The sequence below is a fragment of the Astyanax mexicanus genome, chromosome 4 (assembly GCF_023375975.1).
Source record: "Astyanax mexicanus isolate ESR-SI-001 chromosome 4, AstMex3_surface, whole genome shotgun sequence".
NCBI classification, from domain to species: domain Eukaryota; kingdom Metazoa; phylum Chordata; class Actinopteri; order Characiformes; family Acestrorhamphidae; genus Astyanax; species Astyanax mexicanus.
The window spans coordinates 43757904-43783884 of NC_064411.1; the positions used below are offsets into that span (position 1 = coordinate 43757904).

At 36.2% G+C, this 25981-nt stretch overlaps 2 protein-coding genes across 9 annotated transcripts; one reads left to right on the top strand and one right to left on the bottom strand.

Moving 5' to 3' along the window:
* Positions 1-8268, bottom strand: LOC111194551 (adenosine receptor A1-like). 3 transcript variants are annotated; one of them, XM_049479023.1, is made up of 4 exons: positions 8014-8268; positions 5418-5500; positions 2691-2874; positions 1-1583 (listed from the first exon to the last, which is right to left on the bottom strand). In XM_049479023.1, exons 3-4 carry the CDS (start codon positions 2861-2863, stop codon positions 932-934), a joined length of 825 nt encoding a protein of 274 aa, XP_049334980.1. In that variant the 5' UTR covers positions 2864-2874; positions 5418-5500; positions 8014-8268; the 3' UTR covers positions 1-931. The 3 variants fall into 3 exon arrangements, with proteins under 3 accessions (XP_049334980.1, XP_049334979.1, XP_022534794.2); XM_049479022.1 differs by lacking the exon at positions 8014-8268 and having other exon boundaries at positions 5418-5734; XM_022679073.2 differs by lacking the exons at positions 5418-5500; positions 8014-8268 and having other exon boundaries at positions 2691-5409.
* Positions 8269-10016: 1748 nt separating this feature from the next.
* On the top strand, positions 10017-25096 carry LOC103024925 (cyclin-dependent kinase-like 1). 6 transcript variants are annotated; one of them, XM_022679070.2, is made up of 12 exons: positions 10018-10213; positions 10407-10449; positions 11444-11480; positions 12025-12223; positions 12323-12444; positions 15777-15849; positions 18191-18281; positions 19925-20125; positions 21940-22022; positions 22116-22172; positions 22688-22840; positions 23217-25096. In XM_022679070.2, the coding sequence occupies exons 4-12, from the start codon at positions 12056-12058 to the stop codon at positions 23316-23318; spliced, it is 1050 nt and encodes a 349-aa protein (XP_022534791.1). In that variant the 5' UTR covers positions 10018-10213; positions 10407-10449; positions 11444-11480; positions 12025-12055; the 3' UTR covers positions 23319-25096. The 6 variants fall into 6 exon arrangements, with proteins under 6 accessions (XP_022534793.1, XP_022534791.1, XP_022534789.1 ...); XM_022679068.2 differs by having other exon boundaries at positions 10018-10449; XM_022679069.2 differs by lacking the exon at positions 11444-11480.
* The last annotated feature ends 885 nt before the right edge of the window (positions 25097-25981 follow it).

Sequence of the window (25981 nt, forward strand, 5' to 3'; positions counted from 1 at the left end):
AAACAAAGAACAAAAGAGAGAAATCTAGCATGTTTCACGTATATAAAAAAAGTACAGTAGATCATTTGTTTAGATCAATTCTACAAACACTTTGACTAAAGAAATTAGCAAGAAAAAAAGGGGGGAAAGAGTATTAATTATTTGAATATCATTCTGTAAATTGATTCACTTGATCACTTGATTCTGGAAATTAATTGATGAATCCGAATGTACTATATTATGCTATTTAAAAAACAAACAAAATGGATATTATTTATTACTATTCTTATTCTTATTCTTATTCTTCTTATTATTATTATTTGTTGTTGTTTTTATTGGGACATTATTGTAGGTATTTATGTATTAATGTTTGAAAACATCAGTCTATCAGATAGTTACTGGACCTATTCCCTCTACTGACACTCTGGACTACAATTCCCAGAATACTACTCCCTCTCAGACCACAGTCACATGCCATTATTCGTCCAATCATGGAAAGCCCCCCTGCTCATCCTCACCTGATTACTAATTCTCTGCAGCTGTGACTAATTATGAATGCCTCTACCAGTGCTTGATTACCTCTGTGTTTTTGAACTCCTTTAATGTTGGATTGGCCTTTCACCTTAAACTTTTTAGTAGGATTCACATGGTTATTTGGCTTAATGTTGTTCTGCAAAGAAACGTCAGCATTACTAAAGAGTGCATAAGGAATCTTTTTTTTTCTAAATATGTAGTACACCCATATCAAGTAAATCGCAAGGATTTGATGGAAATTCCAAAAGAAGTATTTTTAAGCTTGTACTGCATCTGGTTAATGCCAAGAGCCTAACGCATAGTAAAATAAAGCTTTACCAATATCTTGGTTCGCGTAGACAGTGGTGATCGCACCCACAATTTTATCAAAATGAGCAACTCTAAGCAAAGCTCGCATTGTAACTCAGTGCCCTGCAGCTTATGTCAGAACAGAACTAGACTTAGCAGTGCTGGTTGCCTTATTAGTTTCTGTCATCTGGCTGCTCTGATCTTTTTGCTCTTCTGTTTTGCATGGGAGAACCTTCCTATAAGCTCTTTGGTATGCTTGCTTTATTTTTGGGATCTTAAAAGCATACACCACAGGATTGACCGCTGAGTTGGCATGTGAGAGGAGAATGCCAACATAAAAAGCCATGTGAGGAACATAGCTACCCTGGGTGTAAAACTCAACAGCGTTCATGATGTGTATCGGCAGCCAGCAGGCCGCAAACAGAGCCAAAACCAGAGCCAGTGAACTGGCCAGCTTCCTCTCTTTCACATAATAAGCACTGGACTTGGTGGCTTTCGCAATGTCTCTTCTCAGGTGCTGAGATATCACGCAGAAGATGCAGCAGTACAGAACGATCATGATGATCAAGGGAGGAAGAAGACAGCTGAGGAAGCTAAAGTTGACCAAGAAGGACATTGGGATGACAGTCAGGAACTGGCATACAATTGTGGTGGAGTTGGAAAGTGGTAAAGAGCTTTGGTTGTTCCATCCAAACATGGGTACCAAACCCAACACTGCAGCAGTGACCCAACATACTGCAACTATTGCACCTGAGTGCATCAGCTTGACTTTTCCTTTGTACCTGAAACACAGATCAAATAAAATGAGCAGTTAGTTACAGAGTAGTTTCATATCAGATTGGTTTTCAGTCATGTAGGTAAGTAAGTTTCACACTGTGTGATGTGGACCCTGTGGTACCACAGCGTTAGAAAACTATATCTGCTCACTCTTTCTTTAGATTTTATTGTAAATTAATAAATGAACTAAATAATTAATTGTGGTGGTCCATGAAATTATTTTCCACAGGAAGGGGTCCCTGGCTGCAGAAAACACTCTGTATTAACCAGTGGAAAAAGTACAGAAAAATTGTAATTAAGTAAAAGTACTTTTACTTTGCTAAAATTCTACTCAAGTAAAAGTAAAAGTACCCATCTAAAAATCTACTCGAGTAAAAGTAAAAAAGTACCCAATTTAAAATGTACTTTAAGTAAAAGTTACATAGTTACTTTTAATTATTTGATATACAAAAATACAAAAAATAATAAATTAAATTGTTTTTAATGAACTATTATTTCACATAATAATTTGGATATTTCAGGCAGTATTTGTTCAGACCACCCCATAAAACATTTTCAAGAACAAGTTGCATAGGTTTCTATGATCCATTTTTTTTCTTTACTGTTAAAAAGTTATGGTCATATAGGTGACAATAAACCGTATTTTTAAAGTTGTACAGGTCATTGTTATATTTTAACTTGCAATTGCTATGCTGTAACTGCTATTTAAATGTTTTTTAACATTCAAGCAGATTGTTTATGTTAAAAATACTTACCACCACATACTTTCTTAGGTTTGATGTGGAAGTTTTAAAAGCTGACAGCTCTGTCCGGCGGGGCACATTTTGTATTGCATGAGGACGTTATTGCCTCGTTATTCCACGCGTGAGCATCCGTGCACCAACTATTATTTTTTTTTAATTCAGACAATTGTTTTTTTCCCAGCATTTTATTTTTTACTCAGTAATGGGGAGTTTTCCAATGTAGCAAAGTAGATTACTTGTGTCAAAATGTAAAAGTAAAATTACCTATTTTAAAACTACTTTAAAATGTACAAATTACTACTCAATTATAGTAACTTGAGTAAATGTAATTAATTACTTTCCACCTCCGGTATTAACACAAGTTCTTACCTAAGAGGGATGTAGACGCGCAGATATCTGTCCACAGCAATGGCCAGTAGGGAGTATACAGAGGCCTGGGTCAGCACAATGACCACACAGCTGATGAAGAGGCAGCCGTGGAAAGACGTCTCGAATCGTCCGTCTACCAGCACTGCCAGGGGGATGGCCACCGCCCCAACCATGAAATCAGCCACTGCAAGGGACATAATGAAGCAGAAGGTAGGCTTTTTGATGCCCCCTGATGTCTGCACTGCCCAGATGACCAGCACATTGCCCAGGCAACATGCTACAGCGATGGAGATTTCCAGTGCTGTGTAGATAGCTTCTCCAACACCAGCCATCACAAATGAAGGAGAGATGAACCTCAGTAGAGCTCACCAACCTTGCAATCAGTAGAGGAAGCTCTAAGTGCATATACATGTGCACACAAACACCCACATATGGCAGGAATAGATAGACACACACATGTAAAACATGCACGCGTATGTGTGAAAGTTTTTGTGTGTGGGTTGTGGCGACAGAGGCCGTTTCAGGCTACTTCCTTTACTTCATTATATACCTGATCACATGGCATGACCATTTTAGCACCAAACAATAGAAAAAAACACAAAATCTTACCAACAGAGCAAACAAACCATTGTTCTGTAATAAATATAATAAGCGTGATTGATCGCTGTTATGCTTAAACTATCCTAAAGGGATTTCAGGTTTAAATAAGGTTGAGAAACCTAAAAGTAGTGTGAGGGTTGTGAGTCAAGGTCTCAAGTTTAGGTGAATAGAGAAAGACAAAAGAAAAAAATTACAGACAAAAAGAATAGTATAGTATTTACAATATTTACACTCAAGATTTAATTGTCTGAGAACATCTGCTGCAAGTCCCACAGTTTCTCATACACTTTCACTCCCAACTCTGTCTACATTGGCTGAGAGAAAGAAAAAAATAACAAAGTCTCTCAAACCCTTAAAAGAGAAATCTGGTCTGAAACTTTTGTCGAATAGGCCTCCTCTGTTCACCCCTAGCATTCCAAAATACAGCACTTTTAGCCAATACTTCCCACAGGCTTACAATGCTATAGCGATAGGGGCATAGAGTTGCCCATGAAAATGTATGTGGTATTTTTCACCATTAGCAAGCTCAAAGTAGCTCTACACTTCATTAGTAGAATTCTGAGGGCCCTGACATTTAAAATGAGATGCTGAGGACTTGGAAATGGCACAGATAGTTTATTTAAAAGAGACTTTTTATACACAGTATCTTCAGGTAGTTCTTTGAGCACCTATTCTTACTCTTAAAATTAATTTATGATTATCTGACTGAGGGGCACAAATCAATAGGCAAGAAAGGGAGAGACCCTGCAAATTGAATTCAATGGAAATGCATAAATATTATAAAGAGAGGACAATATTTCTCCAGTAAAGGGCTGGACTTGTAATCTGGCGTACGGGCCGACAGTCCTGAGGGGCCGATGCGGATTTTTTTTCGTCCTTTTTTTCTAAGAGACCGGCCCACAAGTTAGAGGGGTCTCTCTTTCGCTCGCCTAATCGCGCGCGCGCTCTCTCTCTCTCTCTCAGACTCTCTCTCCCTCTTTTTTTCTCGCTCTTTCCCTTTTTTCTCTGTCTATCGATCTCTCTGTCTGACTGTCTCTCTCTTTTTCTCGCTCGCTCTCTTTCTCTTTTTCTCGCTCTCTTTCTTTTTTCTCTCTCTCGCTCGCTCTCTCTGACCGTCTCTCTCTTTTTCTCGCTCGCTCTCTTTCTCTCTCGCCCTCTCTCTAATAAGTGATTGACCCTACTAATATAATTTAATTTTATCAATTTAAAGCTGATATTTCTTAAAAGAACACTAAAATGCATCCAGTAATAAGGAAAAAATATTTGTAAAAAGTAATGCTGTTGTTTTTGTTTTTAATAAAGCGCCACAATCATGCTCATTGTTTGTTTGTTCTACTTAGATCAAAAGATCCTCTCATGGTGAGAGTAGGAGAGAACCCTGGTTTCAAGCATTTAATAAAAGAGCTAGCCCTGTTACAACATTCCATCCCAAAAAACAAAACATGATTATAATGAAGCTCAATTTTTATTATAAAGTTGATAATGGTGAGGCTATACAGAAAGCCCTTTTTGTAGCCTGATACAAATTATAACTGTTTAAAGTAGAAAGCACCTTTAACCTGAAAAAATAGAAAAGAAATAGAACTCTATATTGAATTGAATATGCTAATGATACATTATGCTTCTTTGTAACCCCACATACATAAATTACAAGTTGGTTGTGCTCCGCAAATTATGAGGGGCCGGTCTAAACCAAAAATGCCAGGGCCGATTTTTTGTCCCAGTCCAGCCCTGCTCCAGTATATCAGAGATGCAAGTTGGTCTGAACCCGTTTAGTGCTTTATATACGAGATGGAGTATTTTAAATTCTATTCTCCACCTGATCAGGAGCCATTGTAATGATCTGAGCACTGGACTAATATGTTCCTGCCTCTTTGTCCTTGTTAGCAACACTCTGGCAGCAACATAGTTCCCCAATAGATGTTTTGGGTTACAGTATTTTAGGGTGCTTTCACACCTGAAAGTCTGGACCGTGGTCCGAACCAAGGTTCATGTGTTTGCTACATTGTATATATTTGGTTCGCTTATTTTTGTTTCACACTGCAGTTTAAGGAGCGCACCAAAGAGCTTTGTGTGATACTCCTACATCCTTTAATTATCAATTACGTGTCGATGCGTTTTCCTTACCCTGACGCTGTTTGGTTTTAGAAGGACATGCGTCTGACCTTGGCGTGTTGACAATTCAGCGGGTGGTTCATTCGTCAGGAAGCCTTTCCAAGATAAGGATAAAATTAATGAACAGATTAATTTCGTCTCCATAGTAGTGCTGCTGCTATTGTGGTTTTAATACCAGCAGCAGCAACTTCAGGCACAGTACCCTATGTTAGTTCAAATTCACCAAACGAACGTGCTTGTCCTGAAGCAGCTGTATCCACGGCTCATTTTTCCTGCTTTTCCGGTTATTTTGAGAGGGTACTGCAGCCTGGAGAAGGGTAATGCTGCAGACTGGAGCCCCAGTGGGCGTGGCTAAAGGGCGGAGCATGTGTCAATCATTTTCGACTGCAGCCAATCAGATACTACACTTTCGTTGTCAATCACTTTTTATTAAGCCAATCATCAGACAGACTTAGCAGTCCATCATAGATGGCAGCCTGTAGGAAGGCGGAGTTGGACATCCAGTGCGTCCAGCTCCGCCCACTTTGTCAGCATCATGTCTTAGCTCCGCCTCTGAACGGAAGTAAACAATGTACAGGGCAGTTAGCGGACTTTAAGAATAATGTACCGGCTTAAATACTGTGTATACACTACAAGCTTGCGAGACTGACAAGGCGTGGCGTAGACAAAGTGGGTGGGACTGGACGCGCTGGACCTCCAACTCCGCCTTCCCGCAGGCTGCAGTCAGTTGTAGTTGGTTATTTTTCTTCTTCTGCTGCTGTTGAGGAACGCCCGCTCAGCTTTCTGTAATTGGTCTGAAAGTTCGAACCATCCAGAAAAGCGCTTTCACACTGCAGGCGAACCGGACCATTGTTCAGAAGATCCGGACCGAGACCACCTCTCTTGGTCGGACCAAAATCTGGCCCTTTGGTCCGGACCGTGGTTCGCGGCCCTTTTCACACCTGCTACTTTGGTTCGGACCAAAACTGAAAAGTCCGAAAGTCCGGACCAAACGAGGCAGGTGTGAAAGCACCCTTAATCTCCTGGAAATAAAGGCGTGAATGAGTTTTTCTATTAAGTCTCTGAATCTTGCTATGTTTTTCAGAAGCTAGAATGGTGACTGAGCTCTGAATCTGTTAGGACACAAAAGTTCACTTGTGTTTTGCTGTACCATTTACAATGACATAAGCTCTGGCCTTCTGTTTTCTTCACTGGGGCCAAAAATAATCACTTCTGTTAAGTCCCAATTTAGTTTAGCAGTCTGATGACTGTGAGAAAATACTGTTGGTTCTGTCCCCACTCAGTTTCTCATGTATTTTCCACCTTGCATTGATATAACAATCTCTGGATTGTTTCCATTTCAAATTACACCTTTAAACAAACCAGAATAGGTTCTGTACTTTAGATTCTTCAAAATATCACCTGTTGCTAAGATTGAGACGGCTTTGCACATCTTCACTGGATTTTCTCAGTCAGCTTTATGATGTAGAGTCAACTGAAATGGCTTTCAGTTAGAGCTGTGCTGAACTTGTCAAGAGTTAATTACTTTAATTTCTTGTCCTCTTAATGCGTTTGAGAGCATCAGTCATCAGTTGTAAAGTTAGTTAACAGCCCTATTTGAAATGTTCTAATCCATATTATGGCAAGAACTACTCAACTAAGAAAAAAAATAAAATAAAATAAAAAATAAATGAAAATATATCCCTGTTGCAAAGACCTTTGAAACATGACGAAACTGGTTCTAACAATTCATTACAAAAATAAGGTTTAGAAATATTTTAATTTTTTTAACCGTTTAAATTACAAAAAGGTTGTAGTCACTTTCTAGAAGTGCCATATATGTAAAGTAATTTGAGCCAAGGAGAATGCTAGAGACAAACACAAAAAACGCAAAGGAGTCTTAAAAAACAGTGATTTAAAATTACCTACATGAAAAGTTCTGATTTTTTTTAAGTTTGTTGAACTCTGAAAAATTGACTCGAATCACTGCTCTAAACAAATAAAATCAATAAAAATAGTTACTTTAAAAATGGATTTCAAATGGGGCCAAAGTCCTGTAACGAGGAACCACTAAAACTGCATTAAATGTAACACTTATTTAGCTTTTATTGGCTGTTTCGTCCCCACTAGCAGATGGCGCCTTTACACACCTGCCTTGTTTGGACAGGGTGTTCTGTTGAATTATGCTACCCATCGATATATGCTTCCTAAAAGGATTGCGTGTGCGCCGACCTAAAATTTTAGTTATGGTGTTTTTTTCCCTTTCTTAACCCACGGTCACTGCACAAAAGTGTAAATGAAAATGAATAATAAATACAATATTTATCATTGAAAAAAAAAAAAAAGCAGTTCGTAATGACCGCTCATTGCCATAACTTTACCATGAAAGTGATTTTTGCTATCTAAACATAGCTACTTCACGGGAACATGCGTCCTTTATATTATTACAGTTAAATATACACTAGCGTAGCACGGGTTGATAAGGTAGCACAACTCGACAGTACACCGGATTTTCAGGTGCGAAAAATGATGAGGCTCACTGAGAGACCGACAGAAGAAAGCAGACTTTACAAACTGTAAATTAATTTATTCAATAAAAGTAGCAGATAGATATTACAGCTTATCTTACCTAGGAGAAAGAGTGCATTCCGTGGCAGAGAGCAGCTGCTCTCAATCTCGTTATGAGAAAAGAGAAACTGTTTAGCTACGGTGGATCAAATATAAACCCTTCAGATAAACTGCGCTAACTTGACAACTAGTCTAGTACAAAGAACAACAGCAAACAAACGCATACTCAGTTCAACTGAGTCATGAACTAAACTCTCACGAAATGAGCAACTACCTGCTCCAGCAAAACACCCCACAGCCGCTGCACCTGGCTTTCAACATGACGCTCCGCCTGTTTTCTCACTTCTCTTCGTTTGATTGGTGGCCGGTCAACGTACTTGACAATGATTGACAGCTATATACACCAATAGGATCCGAGGTAGCAAAGAGCAGCCAATCAAAATAAAAAAGAGAGTAAATTTTATGAGCGCTTTGTTTAATGTTGGAAGACATTTGTGGAGTGTTCAGTTCAGTTAGAATTAGATTTTAATTCATATTTGAACTGCGAGAGTGAACTTGATCAAACAATTAATTTGCATCAAAAAGTGTAATGTATTGGCTTTTTTTAAATACATTTTAATAAGTAAGGTTTTACACTTAAGTTTCTAAATCTTTCTAAAGTTTCTGATTTCGCTATTTATAGGTATATGTTTGAGTAAAATAAACATTGTTGTTTTATTCTATAAACTAAGGACAAAAATTCTCCCAAATTAATAAAAATAAAACATAGTAATTTAGAGCATTTATTTGCAAATAATGAGAAATGGCTGAAATAACAAGAACATATTCATAACAAGTTCATATTCATAAAGTACAAAAATTAATATTTGGTGGAATGACCCTGGTTTTTAATCACAGTTTTCATGCATCTTGGCGTGTTTTGCTCCACCAGTTTTACACACTGCTTTTGGATAATTTTATGCCACTCCTGGTGCAAAAATTTAGTTATATTCCAGAGTTTTAATTTGGAAAAATTAAAGAAACTCATCATATTTAAGTGGTCTTTTATTTTTTTCAGAACTGTATATGTTGTTTTGTCTGTCATTTTCAACATATCCAGTAGGGGGCGACTAGGTCAACGCTATTTTTAATTATTCCCTCCTGTTCTGTGAAACGTTTTTTTTTTTGTACAACATTTATTATTTAACTAAATAATAGTAGTTAAAACATTAAATTAACACACAAAGAGTAAATAAATGGAAACTAAGAATATAAGGCTTTTTTGGTTCAGTGCCCCGGATGTTGACAGTATGCGTTGCTGGACGCGTTGCTAGGGTATATGCGCAGTGATGAACTACATGAACCGATTCTTTTGAACTGTCCGTTTTAAAGAATTGAACGTGCGATACAATAAAGCTTTTTAGCTTTAAATGCTGAAGTGAGATATTTTTGGCCTTTCGTTTTGTACATTCATTTGACTCACTGAGCTGTTTGTACCAGGACAGTATTTTCGTTCATTCATTTATTAATTTATTAATTCATTCACTTGTTTGTTTGTTTAAAAATATTTTTATTGTATTCATTAAGTTGCTGTTATATTTTGTATTTAAAGTTGATTTAAATATTTACCTGATTCATTTATCTGTGTAAATTATAGTAAATTGTTTTAGAAGTAATTTATTATTATAGAAGATTATATGTTATATTAATGTGATTAAAATAAGTTCATTCTGTTATTCTATTCACACAATTAAAGGAATTCTGTGGAGCCCCTAACATATCAAACAAACATCCCTCAATTTAGTAAATTATTCCTTAAATATATATATATATTTTTCTCAACATTTTGTAATGATTCACTTAATTTAATGGCTTAATTATTCCCATAATTTAATTAATGGATTCTTTAGTTTAAAGTAAGGGACTGTTATATTAATTATTTGAAATCTTTAAAATCGTATTTTTTACCTTAATAGCAACTTTAAGAGGTTCTATCATTTTAACATTATCATTTGGGAGCTATAAACTAGAATTTGGTTCATTTGAACATGTGAATCGGTTCGTTTGATTCGTTGGGAAAAAAGTGCTGAAATGATTCGTTCAGTGGTCGAGCATCGCTACAACAAACCCAGCCGTGTAACTAGTTAGCTATAAAGTGTGGAGAGCAGCAGCTCAGCTCCAGCAGTGTTAGTGAAGTTAATCAGGGTGGTCGAGAGAGAACAGAGCAGCTCCAGAGCAGAGGTTTGGGTGGTTAGCTGGGTCAGTAGAGCAGGTTGTGGCAGGTAAGCAGCATTAGAACAGGTGTGGTGGGATCCATGGAGCAGTGGCTCAGGGGAAAACATTAGACTGAACACAAAGACAGGACAGGTCTGATATGGGATTCAGGGGAAAAGCAGCAGAGTGGGACAGAAACTTAGCAAACTGTGAGAATGTAGAAATGAGGTTTTGTCATGTGACTTTTCACTGTGTTTTTAGGACTTTTTACTAATTAGCTACAGCTCAAGGATTTCTTTTTCAGGTAGGTACCTAATTATACAACGAGAAAGCACATTATTTTCTGTTCTTCTTGAATTTAGCTTTGTGAAATGCTATTTAGCTGTTTGTAGGCAAAAGTAAACAGTTCTTCATGTGTTTATGTTTAGTTTTACATGCTTGGTTTATATTTATGTAGTTTTAGAAACCTCTAAAGACAGTTCGATATCTAACATTTAGATGTTACAGATTATATAATATATATATAGGGGAAACATGATTAAGTTTGCTTAGTTAATTAGAATTTCAAATGTTTCTATAATTATTCATACAGAAATCATACGATTTTTATTCATTACACTCAAAATATGGTTCCTTAAATGTAACTGCAATTTTTCTACAGGAAACCAAACTCCTAAAATGCAGGCTAACTTATTATTATAAAAAGTTTGGTTTCCTATGATTTGCTAAGATTTTTAAGTTTACTTGTTTACATTTATATTATAATGTGGGCAAAATTGAGAAATCTGCTGTCAAAAATTAGAGTAGGATCTGCAAAAATATATAGGTCTACCATCATAAATAGGTGTTGATGTATGTATATATTTTTTTTCATTTGGGTTTTAAATTTATTATGTTCCAGCTTTATTGTAGACCAAGTGATTCCAAATAGTATTCAGAATCACACATAATATAGCGATAGATGCTGGATGTCCAATAAGTCTCACTGAAGTTCTGTAGAGAGTTTTTGAACTGATATCTCTATCTCAAAGTATTTTTTGGTAGCTAGCTTTCCTTTAATTTAGATTTATTTATCTCAAGAAAAAAAAAATGCATTATTTGAATTTCTGCACATTCAAAAAATATACAAATTGAAAATATAAAATGGCTTATGTCCTATTGTACAGAAAATAATTGACTAATTCGTTTAAAAAAGTGTTTGTGAATTAAAACAGGGGTTGTGATGTCTATAATATAAAAATAGGCACTTCATTTGGTACTATACTAAATACAGCTACTTTATTTTCCACATTTGTTAGTACAGCATCTGCGAGTCAAGTCAGTATCCATGCTGAGGTAAGAATGGTTCAGCACCTAAATGATGTCTGGTCCGGAGTGGTCTTTTTACGTAGATAGAAGGATTAAAATGGGGCTAATAAATGGTTAATTCTGTATTTTTACACCTACGAAGTGTGTTCACAATATTGAAAAATTGACTTTGCTGTTTATATTTTTTGCTGTACATATTGTGCTGTGTTTACAAATACAGGATTTATAGGAAGATATCACCCAAAGTCAGTGATCCAACATGCTCTTATTGTATTGATTATTAGAGTAAAATAAATAATTTTAGACAGATGTTATTGGTCTCTGGTATAAATGTAATAGAAAATAAGAACAGTGAGAATTTTTCTTTTGTATCTGTCAGCAAAAAATGTATTTCACATTGGAAAAGAAATACTGGTATATGTGCATATTGTGATAATGTTGAAAGTATGTATTGTGTAGGTGTGTGAATATGAATACATGAATGCATATTACATTGTTAGTATCAGCAATACATCATCTTACTTTTTGCCAGGTTCTTACCAGTACATCATCTGTTTTATTTTTCTTTTAGCGTTCATGTTTTCAAGTCTTCTTAATCTACAATGGAGAAGTATGAGAAGCTGGCTAAGATTGGAGAAGGCTCCTATGGTGTGGTATTTAAGTGTCGCAACAGAGATACAGGCCAGATAGTGGCCATAAAAAAGTTTGTGGAGTCTGAAGATGACCCAGTCATCAAGAAGATAGCACTGAGAGAAATCAGAATGCTGAAGGTAAGGATAAAGCACTCTTTCTCTCTTTATTAATCTTTTTTATCATGATCAATCTTTCCTATAACACAGAGATTTCCTCTCTTTCTGGTCCCCCTGCAGCAGCTGAAGCATGTTAACCTGGTCAATCTTCTGGAGGTGTTCAGGAGGAAGAGAAGACTGCACCTAGTGTTTGAGTTCTGTGAACAAACTGTCCTCAATGAACTGGACAAGCATCCAAAGGGGTTGGTCTTTTTTATAGTTTATTTGTCATGCTTATGTTTCCTTATCTGAATTCAGTGTTTCCATTATTACCTGCCTACAATATACAGAGGTACACTGTGGACCAGATACAAAAGGTACACCAGTAGATTTACTCTAACATTAAAGCAGCAATATGTAGCATTGTAGCTTAAAGCTCACCTTCCGCGAAAATCCGATTTTTCTTGTTTTTTGTGGAATACAGTAGGTCTCTCCGAGTTGAATGTGTACACCTGCACATTAAACTGTTTTGCAGCCCCCATTGTCTGCAGGAGCTAAGCAAAGAAATCCCCCCTCCCCCGAAAAACGGGTGAATTTTGAATTATCTTTCTGCCTACATAGGCAGAAACTCACAGACCAGCCCACCTTGGCTCGAGAAACTCCCAGAGGCGGAGCTGAAGCGACGCAACATCACCGCTCATCAGTTAGGAGGTGGGAGGCAGTGAGCGGCAGAGCGGTGGAGGGGCGTCGCAGTGCTCCTAGCCAATCAGAGGAGAGATATTTGCATGCTGTTTGCATGTATGAATATTCATGAGCAAAGCTGGAATCCGGTCATTTTGGACACACCCCTAAAACAGTCCATTAAAAAAGAGCTATACAGAGACACCTGAGCACTTTTTTTTTTACAAAAACGGCTCACATGTCATTCATTCATACTAGAGACCACAACTAGACATTTTAAAATGAAAGAAAAAACGACGGAAGGTGAGCTTTAAAATATTAGCTTTAGAATCATGTTAATGCTACACTGGCTATAATAACAAAACTCGCCAGAATTGCATAAAGCTCATATTTTGTAAAATTACTCTACATGCTTCATTTAGTATATCTCAGCTTGTCCAGAAATGCATGTGTAAAGCATGTCCTTTAGAAGTGTCTTAAAGCACAAATTCCACTTCCAAAACTGTAGGGAATCCGACAAGCCAGAAATACCTTTCATAATATCTGGTATAATGCTGCTTTACGAAGAAATTGTGTTTGTGTAGAACGTTCACACATTTACAAATTTTTAAACATAAATTTTATTTTATTCTCATTTATTCTCTTTTGGTTATTTCTTGGTTGTTTAGATGAAGCAATTATTTGACATATTCATGGCTAAGACCTAGAGAAAATGTTCTTACATGCAGATGATTTCCCAGAAACAAATTTTAAACAGTGCAGTTATTTCATAGTGGATAAGGCTCATGTTTAATCATTTACGTGTTTTGAGGCCTAAGGCCTCAATTTTGACCAAGATCTTATGAAGCATTTTGACTGAGAATTCAGGCTGGTGACTAATGTTAATACAGCATTAATGCATTATTGGAGCCAGTTGTTGTGACTGTAGAAATTTGCAAAATCATCCTAAATTGTGCAAATTAATATTTTATTTCATTCTTATGCTTAGAGCTAAGACTTCCCAGCAATTGAAAATGAGCACTCACTGACTTCACATGGTGTTGGATTCATTTCCTGATGCATGCCCCTATCAGGATTGCTTCTGTATAATTGCTATTGGCTTGAACGGCCCATTAAACAAAAATAATGGGCCTTGTTCACCAGTTTCTTTCTAAGAATGTTGTTAAAATAGTTAGAGAAAAAGTCTGAGCAAAACGTATTAGTTAGATTATGATGTGTTTTTAGAATATTCTGTTTCTAACAATGTTCAAACATCAAACCAATCCACAAAAACATAGACACAGCTTCTTACTTTCCCGTACCCTCTATCCCAAGGCACAATTAAGCCTTTCCCTTCCGTTCAAAAAATAAAAAAATAAAAAAATAAATAATAATAAAATTGCCATTTACCTTTACACAAAAAGAAAATAATTAGACTAAATAATTAGTTTCTTCCATACACAATGGATGTGTCCAGGTACTTTATAAAGTATCTTTAGTCAAGATACGTTTCTGGGCCAGTTTACCAAACAAAATACAAAATACAGAAATACATCAGGTTTCAATCCAATCAGATACTTGCAAACGTTCAAAATATGCTATAAATGGGGACCAGGTACATGATGGGTTTTTAAAGCACATAATTGCTGCTTTAATTGCAACTCTGCTCTTATAATGATGATCTCATCATTCTCGTAAACTGAGCAAATCCCAAATAATAAAACATTTGTTAATGTTATAATCTGCATTTTTTTCTAAAAATTACATAATGTTTAAAGAGAAAATTTCTTCTTAAGAACAAGGGTTAAAAGACTGAGTATCATTAGCTTGATTTTATTTCATTTTTAAACACAAATACAATTTAGGCTTTATAAAATGTATATGCCATCTAGCGTGGGATGGGCCTAAGCAATCCCTGTAGAAAAGCATGGACACCGCAGTGTTTCTCAAAAATGAAGCTAGATTATTGCATTATGATGTGTAGCTCAACCCATCCCCACATAGTTCAATTACAAAAAAGCCAATTCCCACCAATTGATTCTTCTCTAAACTGTCTTTTCATCTTAAGTGCAAATCCAAAAGTTAGTTGTCCCTGAGATAATATAGGCACATATTTAAATCATTTTTTAGAAATATTATTTCAGGTTACACTTGGACCCTAGTAGCTTTGGTTCATCTCCATGAGAAACAGAACTGAACTCTGGTACTATAATTTAAAGGAAATTTAAATAGTTGCATAACTATCCACACTATGTCTTTTTTAAACATTATCATCATCATCATCATCAAGAAAGAAAATATAATTAAATTTGCTTCTGGTCTTTTAGGCTGCACTCTAAACTCAGTGAAGGCAGTCTGAGACACTTGGTATGGGAAAATGGGGTGTGCCAAGCAAATACGTAGGTCTCTGTTGTCTCTGTAGTCTGGCTATAGGTGATATGGAACCACAGCACCAATGCTTATATAAAGTAATTAAGGCTGATGGTCTATTTGGGTGGGTACCTTTTCTCTAAAAACTGCCCATAGGAACAAAACTATCGATTGAAAGAATGTTTTAAAGAATTTCGGTTGTAAGTTCTGTACCAAAAAGTCAAAAACTTCAGTTAAGGCAGTTTCTCGTGTGGCTAAGTCCCACTGGGTTGGGCCGATTCTAGATTGTGCTTCATTTGTAAGCAACAAACCGCCAGAGGCTGTCTAACTATCTCCATCTAAAGGCCAGAAGCCTTTTTGCAGTAACCTTAGCCGCATCTGAAAACAAAGGCGCCTGTTGCTATTGGAGATGGCGTTACTACGGCTAAGCGCTTTTTTTCAATTGCTCTGCATGTCTTTTGGGAAAGCGAGGAATAGAAACGAAGACATATAGCTTTCTGTTGGCCCTCCAGCGTTCTTATGTCTTGACAACAGCTCCTCTCTTTGTGTATCCTGTGTTCTGTAGGGTTCCTGAGGCCCAGCTGAAGAGTATCATTTGGCAGACTCTCCAAGCCGTCAACTTCTGCCACAAAAACAACGTCAGTCTCAACCCTTTGAACTTGCATGCCCCTAACCTGTTTTGGCTTAACAAACAGTGTGAACTTTGTAATGAATTCAGCTACAGCTACAATGTATTTTTTTTCTTAAAGAGTGAAAAACACAAAAGCATTGTTGGGCACTGTTGCAAGGCTTCAAAGAAAACTACAGATATACTACAGTATAATAGATTACTGTGTAGATCGATGGGAGTCTAGCCTCTTGCAGTAGACATTAAGCAAACCAATACATTTCTATACATATAAATATACTGAAATGCCAAATGCCATACTAAAAAATGCTGCATTGATCTGTGGGATATGCGTGTGGGGCCTCCTGCATTGAATGCTGATGTGATTTCTTGCCTGTGATCAACAAACCTTAAATTGTTTTGTATTTTGTATTCTTCAAAGTAGGCACTTATATGATATCTTGGTTAGATTTATGAGGTAGTCACCTGGAAAGACTTTCAGTTAACAGCTGTGCTGCACTTGTCAGAAGTTAATTATTGGAATTTCTCGTGTTTGAGAGCATCAGTTGTGAAGTTGTGAAAAGGTTGAGTTGGTGTTATACAGTAAATAGCTCTATTTGAGTAATGTTCTAATCCATATTATGGCAAGAAATCCTCAACTAAGTAAATAATTTTTTTTTTTAAGAAATGTAAAAGTATCCTCAAGAGGAGTCCATCGCAAAGACCATGAAAAACGTTATGATTAAACTGGCTCCCATCAGGACCTCCCCAGGAAAGGAAGTTTGGGTGACTTCAATATTAATTTACAATGTAAACTAACAACAGAATTTGCATGTAAATTATGTTCATCATCAAACCATTGGAAACAGTACTAAGTGAAGGGTATATGTGCATATTATTGGCTGTGTAATGTGATGGAACTGAACTAGTTTGGAAAAGTTTTGTGTGAACTACGTTGTGTATTCAGACCAAGCTTAACAGTGTTGTTGAGCAATGTCTTCAGTGATGCCAGAAATGCTAACCTCTCAGTGACCTGTTCATGCTGATACGTCCTTGGCTAGCCCTGGACGAGCACTCGCTTGAATAATGAGGGGAAAAAGTGAAATCTGATCACAGCTGGACAATGTGTGTGTGTGTGTCTATCTCTTTCTGGTCAGGTATAATTTGTGTCAAAGCGTTACAAGTAGTAAAATCTGCTTTTTGTTTTTTTAAATATATATTTTTTAATATATTTAAGTTGAACTGGCAGAACGATGGTAATAAATCTGTCCAGCACATCTACAAAATTTTGTGGAATTAGTGCTTTGGCTTAGACATGCATGGCAGCTTCTGCAACTGCCTTACATGTAATCATTTATGATCTAGCTAAAGGTGACCGCAGTAGGTCAGATTCACTTTCTTTGCTTTCCTTGACTTTTTTGTCTTGCTGAGGGAGTTCCCAGTGTCTCCAAAAGGCTACTTGCTTGCTTTTTTAACTGTTTTAAATTAAGTTTGTATATTTTCATGGAATTATTCAACATTAATGTAGATTTTAGGAGCAGAACTTCCTCGGAAACCATTGCAGCCTGATAAAATTTCCATTTCAAACCTACAAAAGCAGTAAATAAAGAATTTTAAGAGTCATATAAATTAACTACTGGTGTGTCTAAGGGATGTGCTTAACTGATTATAGTATAAATAAACAATTACAACAGTAAGTAAGTAAACACTTCTAACATAAATTGCTTAATTCACATTTACTCATGTACTAAAACTGGTAAATAGCCTTTAAGTAAAATAAGTATTTTTTTTTACTTAAAGTGAAATAAATTACTTTTTTTTTTTTTTTTACAATTTCCTTAACTTTATTTTATTCATGCCGGCATAAACAAATACATAAATTAATAAGTTAGTTTACTTTACAAAATACATGATTTCTCCTGTTGTGTCTGACAGGCTGTAACTGTGTAAAAAAAAACAATATTGATTTGCAACCATTTCGGACCTTTTAGCGTATTTATTCCACTTGCTTATTCCTTTAATTATTTATTGCTAATAATTATTTATTTACATGTCTAGTAAGCCATTTTTTGACTGTATTGGCAAGAGTTTTAATGAATGCTAAGCGTGCTGCTTTGGACAGCATGTTTCTAGCTAAACATAAAGTTAGCTAGTCTGCTAACTTGTTTCCAGTTAAAAAAAACTCTTTTTCGTCTTGTCCTTGTTTGTCAGAGGACTGCTTGTGTTCTGCTGGTGAAATTTGATTTGAAGTCATGTTAAAATCTTAGTTAAAACAGAGTTTATTTACACTTGCTTAAAAAAGGTCAGTGTTATTGTATTAAAGACACAGCTAGCTAATGCTAACTACGCTGTTTCTTGAATGTATCCCACAGTGTATCCATCGGGATGTGAAGCCAGAAAACATCCTCCTGACCAAAACTGGCATTATTAAGCTGTGTGACTTTGGCTTCGCCCGCATTCTCAGTAAGTCACCATCTGTCTTTCCTTCTTCCCGTCTTAATTCAGAATAAGAGATCACCTAAAAATTATGAGTTTCTTTGATTTTACCAAATTGAAAACCTCAATATAATCAACGATGGATGATCAAAAGCCATAAAACCAAGCTGAATGTGTAAGACTGGTGGAGGAGAACATGCATGCAACTGTGATTAAAAAACATGGTTATTCAACCAAATATTGATTTCTGAACTATTAAAGCTTTATGAATATAAACGTGTTTTCTATAGATTAAAACAACATGTTCATTTTACTCAAACATATACCTATAAACAACAAAATCAGAGAAACTGATTCAGAAACTGAAGTGGTTTCTTATTTTTTTATAGAGCTGTATATAATTTGTATTAAATTAATTGGATGTTTTAGCTTAGCACAGTGTGTTAATGTTGGATTTGATGACACTGACCTAGAATGAAACCTCCCAAGACACAACTATTTTTATGTACAACCCCAATTCCAAAAAGGTTGGGACTCAGTGTAAAATTTTAATTACATTCAGTTCAATGCAGTTTTATGTATATAGTGATTTTTACAAAAAAAAAAAACGTTTTTACAAAGCAGCTTTACAGAGATATGGGTTCAAGCCCTTTATGAATAAGCACCATTTTTTATTTACATTTTACCAACTTTTTTTGAAATTGGGGCTGAACTAAATAATACATTACAGAAAATACAGAACAATACAGAAACAAATGCATTGCGTCTGATGTGTACAGTTTTAACACTTAAAAGATGCTGCTGTTTAATTGCATTGCATTTAGAGAGTAACAGCCTTTGCCAATATCAATACTTTATTCAGTTATAAACAAGCAATAACAATAGACAAATGTCCTATTATGAACTAAATTGGACCACTTTACACATATAAGGGCAACATATTTAAAAAATATTAATAATAAAGAGAGAAGTGAAGAGAGTAGTGCCATAATTAAAAGGTAGCTCTCCCTCTCTCTCTCTGTCTCTTTCTCTCTGTCTCTCTCTGTCTCTCTGTCTCTCTATCTCTCTATCTCTCTGGCTCTCTCTATCTCTCTGGCTCTCTCTCTCTGTCTCTCTCTCTCTGTCTGTCTCTCTCTCTCTGTCCCTCTCTCTCTCTGTCCCTCTCTCTCTCTCTCTCTCTCACGCTCTCTGTCCCTCTCTCTCTCTCACGCTCTCTGTCCCCTCTCTCTCTCTCTCTCTCTCTCTCTCTCTCTGTCTCTCTCTATCTCTCTGTCTCTCTCTCTCTCTGTCTGTCTCTCTGTCTCTCTCTCTCTGTCTGTCTCTCTCTCTCTGTCCCTCTCTCTCTCTCTCTCTCTCTCTCTCTCTCTCTCTCTCTGTCTCTCTTTCTCTCCCTGCATTTATGTGCATTTAGCATCTTTGCTTCTCTAATGACTAATTAATGCTGCTCGCCTATGTCACCCCTCTTTTTTAGCTGCTCACTTTCAGCCTTGTGTGAAGTCCAGGGCCTCCCAAACCCGGTCAGCCAGTTAGTGCCACCCAAGCTCTGCTTACCTTCCTTGTTCTTGGGTTTCAGTGTATTGTTACCATAGGCTAACATGTAGTCCATCATTCGGCTTGCTGTTGTAATCCTCCCCGTATGATATGTGTATGACCGTGTGTGTACATGATAGCTGGCCCAGGCGATGACTACACGGACTATGTGGCCACTCGGTGGTATCGGGCTCCGGAGCTGCTGGTGGGGGACACACAGTACGGCCCCGCAGTGGATGTATGGGCCCTGGGCTGCGTCTTTGCTGAACTCTTGAATGGAAACCCCCTATGGCCTGGGAGGTCCGACGTGGATCAGCTCTACCTCATCCGCAGGACGCTGGGTACAGCTGAAGTTTCCATCTGTTCTGATAGATCAGTGACTGAGCTGAACAAAACTTCCCCCAGATATTTTCTATGTTAAACATATTATTTTTTATTTGATTTTGTTTTACTTTCACATTTATTGATACATTTTCCAACATCCAGTCTTTATCCCTGTTTATATACATAGTTCTGTATTTTCATTTCATTCAAACAAAACGTAGGCCACACTGAAACACTACTTATAACTTCAGAACAAATAAAATTTAAACATAACTTTTTTGCCCCTATCCTTTATTTACAAAATATTCCCTAACAATATGTGAAATCCTGCAGCTAATTGATCAGGTAAACACAAAACAAGCAGGAAATATAGTCAGCATTTAAATTTAAAAGTTAAATACCGGATGTAACTTTGCTTCTTTTTTAAAAAGCAAAGAACACATTTCTGAACCTTTTTGCATTTAATTTAGTACTTAGTAGTAATTTTCTTGTACAAAGTACAGCGAAATTGCATTGCGTCTGGTGTGTATAGTTTGTATATAGAAAGATGCCAGTTATTTTTATTGTATTGTCCACTCAATGGACAAATGCTATAAACAATAAAAGACAAATGTAAACGCAAAAATACGTCTCATTAAACAGAAAAGGCTCCGATCTGTAATTCGCCAATAGCACAAAAGAACATCACACAATATTTAGGAGAGGTGAGCAGTAAGCCTATAAATTATGGTGCCACCCAAGATACCACCCAACCCCAAGAATCACAATAGTATCACCTTCATGTCCGGTGTGTATTACCATCAGGCAGCATTACATCAATACGTGTAGCAGTCGACAAGATTAACAATAGCATTGTCAGCGTAAACAAAATTGTGTAGACCTTCTAAAGTTAATTCAGTCATTTTATATGTTAGTATAGAATAGGTTTTCTTATGTGATTAAAATTGTGTTAAAAACGCTTTAATAATATAATATTATAATAGAACTCACTTGTAAGATGTTTACTGTATTATTGAAAAGTGGTAACAAACGGCTATCTTACAGGAAATAGTAATAATTTCCAAATTAATGTCAAATCATATTTAGAGTTTATTTATGTCTGTATTTCAGTGAGATGAGCAAGTGTATCATGATTAAGGATGTACTGAATATTTGGCAACTGACATTATTTAGCTTAAAATGGCAAAAAGGACTGGTTTAACAGTGTTCAACCAATTAAGTGAAAAGACAGAATAATTTATACCAAACAAGGACAATTTTAATGATGCGGTCATGGTATGTTAATTTTAAATTGCAAAACTACAATAGTTTTTGCAATTGCTTTTTTAAAAAGGTATATACATTCAGTCTATTACGTTTTAATTACATTTTAATTAAAACTTAATTTACAAAAAAGAGACAAAATGTATGAAAACCTGCAAAAAAACATGTTTGGGATTCTGCAGTTATGTTTTGGCCAAATGTTTTATTTTGTTTGATAATTTTTTTTTACTTTAATGCATCCCTGATTATTATCCATTATAATAATAGATTGATTTTCTAGATTGACACAGATTTTACTGCTACTTTAATGTGTGAGATGTTTGCAGGGTGTCTGCAGGTTCTTAAATTTGTATTGTCTTAAAAGCACCTCTAGAACAGTGTTTGGCTTCAAGCAAGTTTGTCCAGCGTAATGGAAAATGAACTAACTGCGATTTTTGTCAGACTTTGTTGACTGTCCTGTCATTAAGTCATTAAATTAATAAAGCACTGATAAAGCTTTCACCTGATCTCACTGTGCTTGTTAATGCATATTAAGGATTGATAAAGTCTTTGTCCTTTCACCTTTTAGGTGACCTGATCCCTCGTCACCAGCAGGTCTTCCGTTCCAATGTCTTCTTCAGCGGAGTCAGCATCCCTGAGCCAGATACCATGGTAACACACTCCTCAACAAGCACAAATACACACATACACACTCCAAACAGCAATAAAAGTATTGGGTAATGAATGAATTGTGTGCTACTGTAGGAACCGCTGGAGAAGAGGTTCCATGGTGCGTCTCCTCATGCTATTGCTGTAATGAAGGTAAGCTTCAGTGGATGTAATAGCAGTGCACTATATTGTATATCTAAATGATTGTGGAGACCATTTTTAATTAATACATTTATCTACTTTGGGTTGCTTCCATGTCTGACAAAGTTCAGAGTTTGTCTTGTCCCTGTAGAGAAGAAGTATTTTCAACAGAAAACAGAAAAAGGACACTTCAGAGCAGATATACAGGAACCTAATGCCATCATGCCTAATGCAAGGCATGGGCTAGAGAAGCCGTGAAGCAGAGGAACTATGTTCTATAATGCTAAGCTAAATTATAACTAAATGTCACCAAATTCTCACAGCAATACTACAAAAATCTAGTAGAAAGTTTTTTTCTGGATTGTCGAGACAATTACTTAAAGAATAAAAGGAAACAAAATTATACAATATATAATAAAAAACTGTGGAGCTCAGCGTCTATTTAGGAGGCTGTCTTAGGAAATCAAGGTTGCAGGAAACTTTCATGTACTGTGTGTGTGTGTGTGTGTGTGTGTGTGTGTGTTTAGTCCTGTCTAGTGATGGATCCTGCTGGAAGACTGTCATGTGAGGAGTTATTGGAGTTGACATACTTTCAGGAAGAGGGTGGAGCAGGGTGGGGCAGAGAGGTGGAACGACCCGGCAGACGTCATGAGAGAGGCACCAGGCGCCGAATGCCCGGGGTAAGTTTGTTCTGGGGAAAATTAATCTTGTACGGCTCTGCTAGACCTGTCACAATACCTACTTTTGGCCATTATTACAATAAACAATATTATTTCCATTTTTAGATTTTTTTTTATTTATTTATTACTGTAATTTAAATGTTTAAATATCCTTAATAAATAAAACATATATCAAAAATCAGTGCTCTCTAAATGAAGATGATTGAAATTGTATCCAAATATTAAATGATAAGTTGAAAATGTAATTATCAGTACAGGCCTAAGCTTTTTAAGCCATGAGTATAAATTACAGTAAGTGTACCATCAACAGAAACTCTTAGTCTAAGGTAAAAGTGCTGCACAGTGTCGCTTTATGCCACTTCACTTTGTATCCCAGATGCAGTATTTGCCTCAGCTGCCCAGCAGCAACATCTCCCCAGCACCTGAGCTGAAGAACAAGCACAAACCCAAATACGACCACCATCTGCCCAACATCTGACTGACGACTGAAGATGACAAAGTACATGTAAATATGAAAATAGACATATTGTAGATACAGTATGAGCAGCATTGAGAATGGCGGCCCAAGAAGGTTCACATGGACTTGGTTGGTTCTATGCAGCACATACATATTATAAAAGGGGCTACATGTTATTATGTAAAATATTCTTACATAAAATTGTGTACTCTCATTTCAGAATCATTCTGAACTGTGCTTTAGACGAGTTGCAAAAACATGAAATTGTTATAATACTGTTACAGAATCCTAACATGCTGAATTGTTGTGCCAAATTGAGCAAACTTGTGTGATTTGTGGCATAAATACACAGCTCATCTTATTTCTTGCTGCTCATAGAAATACTAGTAATAATGATAAGTAAATGGAATTCTTCTATGGCAATAATGCCAGAATTTGTTCATTTTAAATATTATTATTGCAGCTTTATTTCAGGTTTCCTCTTCAGCTAAGACTAAAATAGTTGGTGTCTCGAAATTCACAGTTTCACATGCCATTATCATCATCCATGATTATCTTACTCACAGACAAGTATCACATGCCCAGAAGTTTCAGTTGTAGTGGGAGGGGTTTGGTTGCTAAATTAACATGCGTCGTTGGTGATCTGATCAGAAATGACTAGTACAAACTACAGGTGTGAACAGGATTTTGAGTACCCACCATTATCTGATTCCTCAAATCTAATTTAGAGGAGGTTAGAGACGCATATGACCAAATTATTATTGTAGTGTGAACATTAGGGGTGTGATAAGAAACCTCTCACGAGAGGAGAGACAACATTAGCTTCATGAGAACAAGACAAGATTTTAATAATATCTATTCTTTTATTTGATGTTTTTTTTAAGTTAAAATATACAATTGAAAATGTTTTACTTGATTTGAAACTCACAAAATGCCATTTTTAACTATTTTGTAAGTAATCATCTTGTAATGAATTATGTATGATTTGCAGTAAAATACAGAACAGCGTGCAAGTACTGCAACTGGTTTTACCATTAACCCAATCCAGTATGATTTCAGATGATTTCAATCCAGAGTCTCTTTAGACCCTAGAACTACTGTCAGAATACCCCCACTGAGGGTTCTGTATTCAACTGGCAATACCTCTTGAGGGTTCTAGACAGATCTGGCAACCTATGACCGAAACTCAACATGTTGGCTCTGCATATGTCCACGATTCTGCATCGTTTTACAGTTTAAACCATGAAGGCGGTAATGTATAGGTAGGACTCAGCTATAGGTTTTGCCAATCGCTTGTGATTGGATCACCTAGGATTCATGTCAGTCCACCTCCTGAGGTCATTTAAGTGATCGGATTTGCATCTGTTTAAAAAGCATCTTTGGTGCATTTACAGTTTTTGCACTTTTTGCAGCTTTGCAGGCCTTATCCAGATAGAATGCTCATACAACACTCATATGACCCATATAGAGACTATGTATAGACGAAGTGATAGACTACGGTAATTTACAGTAGAATTACTGTAGTAAAAAAGGGTCAAACATCTTGCATGTAGTTCCTTTAAATTATTTCTGTGCCTTTATGAATCTCTGCCTTTCTGTAGGTGTGGAGTAATGAACTTTCACTATTAGTGCGTGCCATTCAGTTGGTAGTATGTTGCACTGGGAAGCTTAATCGAAGGATACAATATTTATGTCATGTACATTAACAAATGCTTATTAAAAATTACTTACACAGAAAAGAATGTAGAGATTTTTTTATTGACAGAAGTAAAACAAATAATACAAATACATTTGAAGCACATTTGTGTTTTGTGTTTTGTTTTGTTTTTTTTGTATTCAATTTTGTATTTTAATAAAAATATTAATTTGCCATATATACAGTATTTAGACAGAAGACAAACACAGTAGTTACACAACACCGTTAGCTTTCTCTTATACTGAAAGAACACGCTTAAAAAGTGTTGGGACAGCTCTGAAACCTGACCTCGTTTTTTGCCCTACTTCTCTGAATGGCCCTAATTGGAAATGTACAGTAAGGGCTTCTGCTACTTTCTACCCATTGATATTCAGTAAGGGACAGTGATCCGCCGCTCTCCTGACATTTGCCTTGACTGATAGTCTCCGATCATCTTATCAGATAACCGGGCTGAGTGACGGGATGCTCCGCCCTGCACCCCCACCTCCCTGCCTCATCTTCTCTCGATCACATGCCTTCAGTTTGTGTAGAAGGACTTTAAATGCATAATATTTGCTTTTATTTGTATATGTGGACTCTAATATAAAAAGGTATATTTGTTATCAGCTAATGTATTAAATGTGTCATATTGGAAATACACTGACACTCAAAACATGGCATCTGTGTGGGGATTAAAATAGCCTTCTCATACAGAAAAATGTTTATGCAGCTCTAAACACAATGTCACATTGTGCAAAATGTTACTGTAAATAGTCATTAATACAAGCTAAGACAATTATAAAACATTTTTTGTTTTTACCAAAAGACACAATGTATGTAGACATATTATATATTTTATGCAAATTTGTGGAAAACAATTGCTGTAGCTTAATTAATTGAGGTGATATATATGTGTGTATATATATCTATATATCTATATATCTATCTATATATATATCTATCTATATATATATATATATATATATATATATATATATATATATATATA

Bases quoted from the DNA above. Each gene is read 5' to 3' on its own strand.
- LOC111194551 (XM_022679073.2), bottom strand. From the start codon at position 3,022: ATGGCTGGTGTTGGAGAAGCTATCTACACAGCACTGGAAATCTCCATC. The intron at 1,584-2,690 runs GTAAGAACTTGT...TCTGTGTTTCAG, and splicing joins CGCGTCTACATCCCTCTTAG to GTACAAAGGAAAAGTCAAGC.
- LOC103024925 (XM_022679068.2), top strand. From the start codon at position 12,056: ATGGAGAAGTATGAGAAGCTGGCTAAGATTGGAGAAGGCTCCTATGGT. The intron at 15,850-18,190 runs GTCAGTCTCAAC...TGTATCCCACAG, and splicing joins ACTTCTGCCACAAAAACAAC to TGTATCCATCGGGATGTGAA. The intron at 22,023-22,115 runs GTAACACACTCC...GTGCTACTGTAG, and splicing joins TCCCTGAGCCAGATACCATG to GAACCGCTGGAGAAGAGGTT.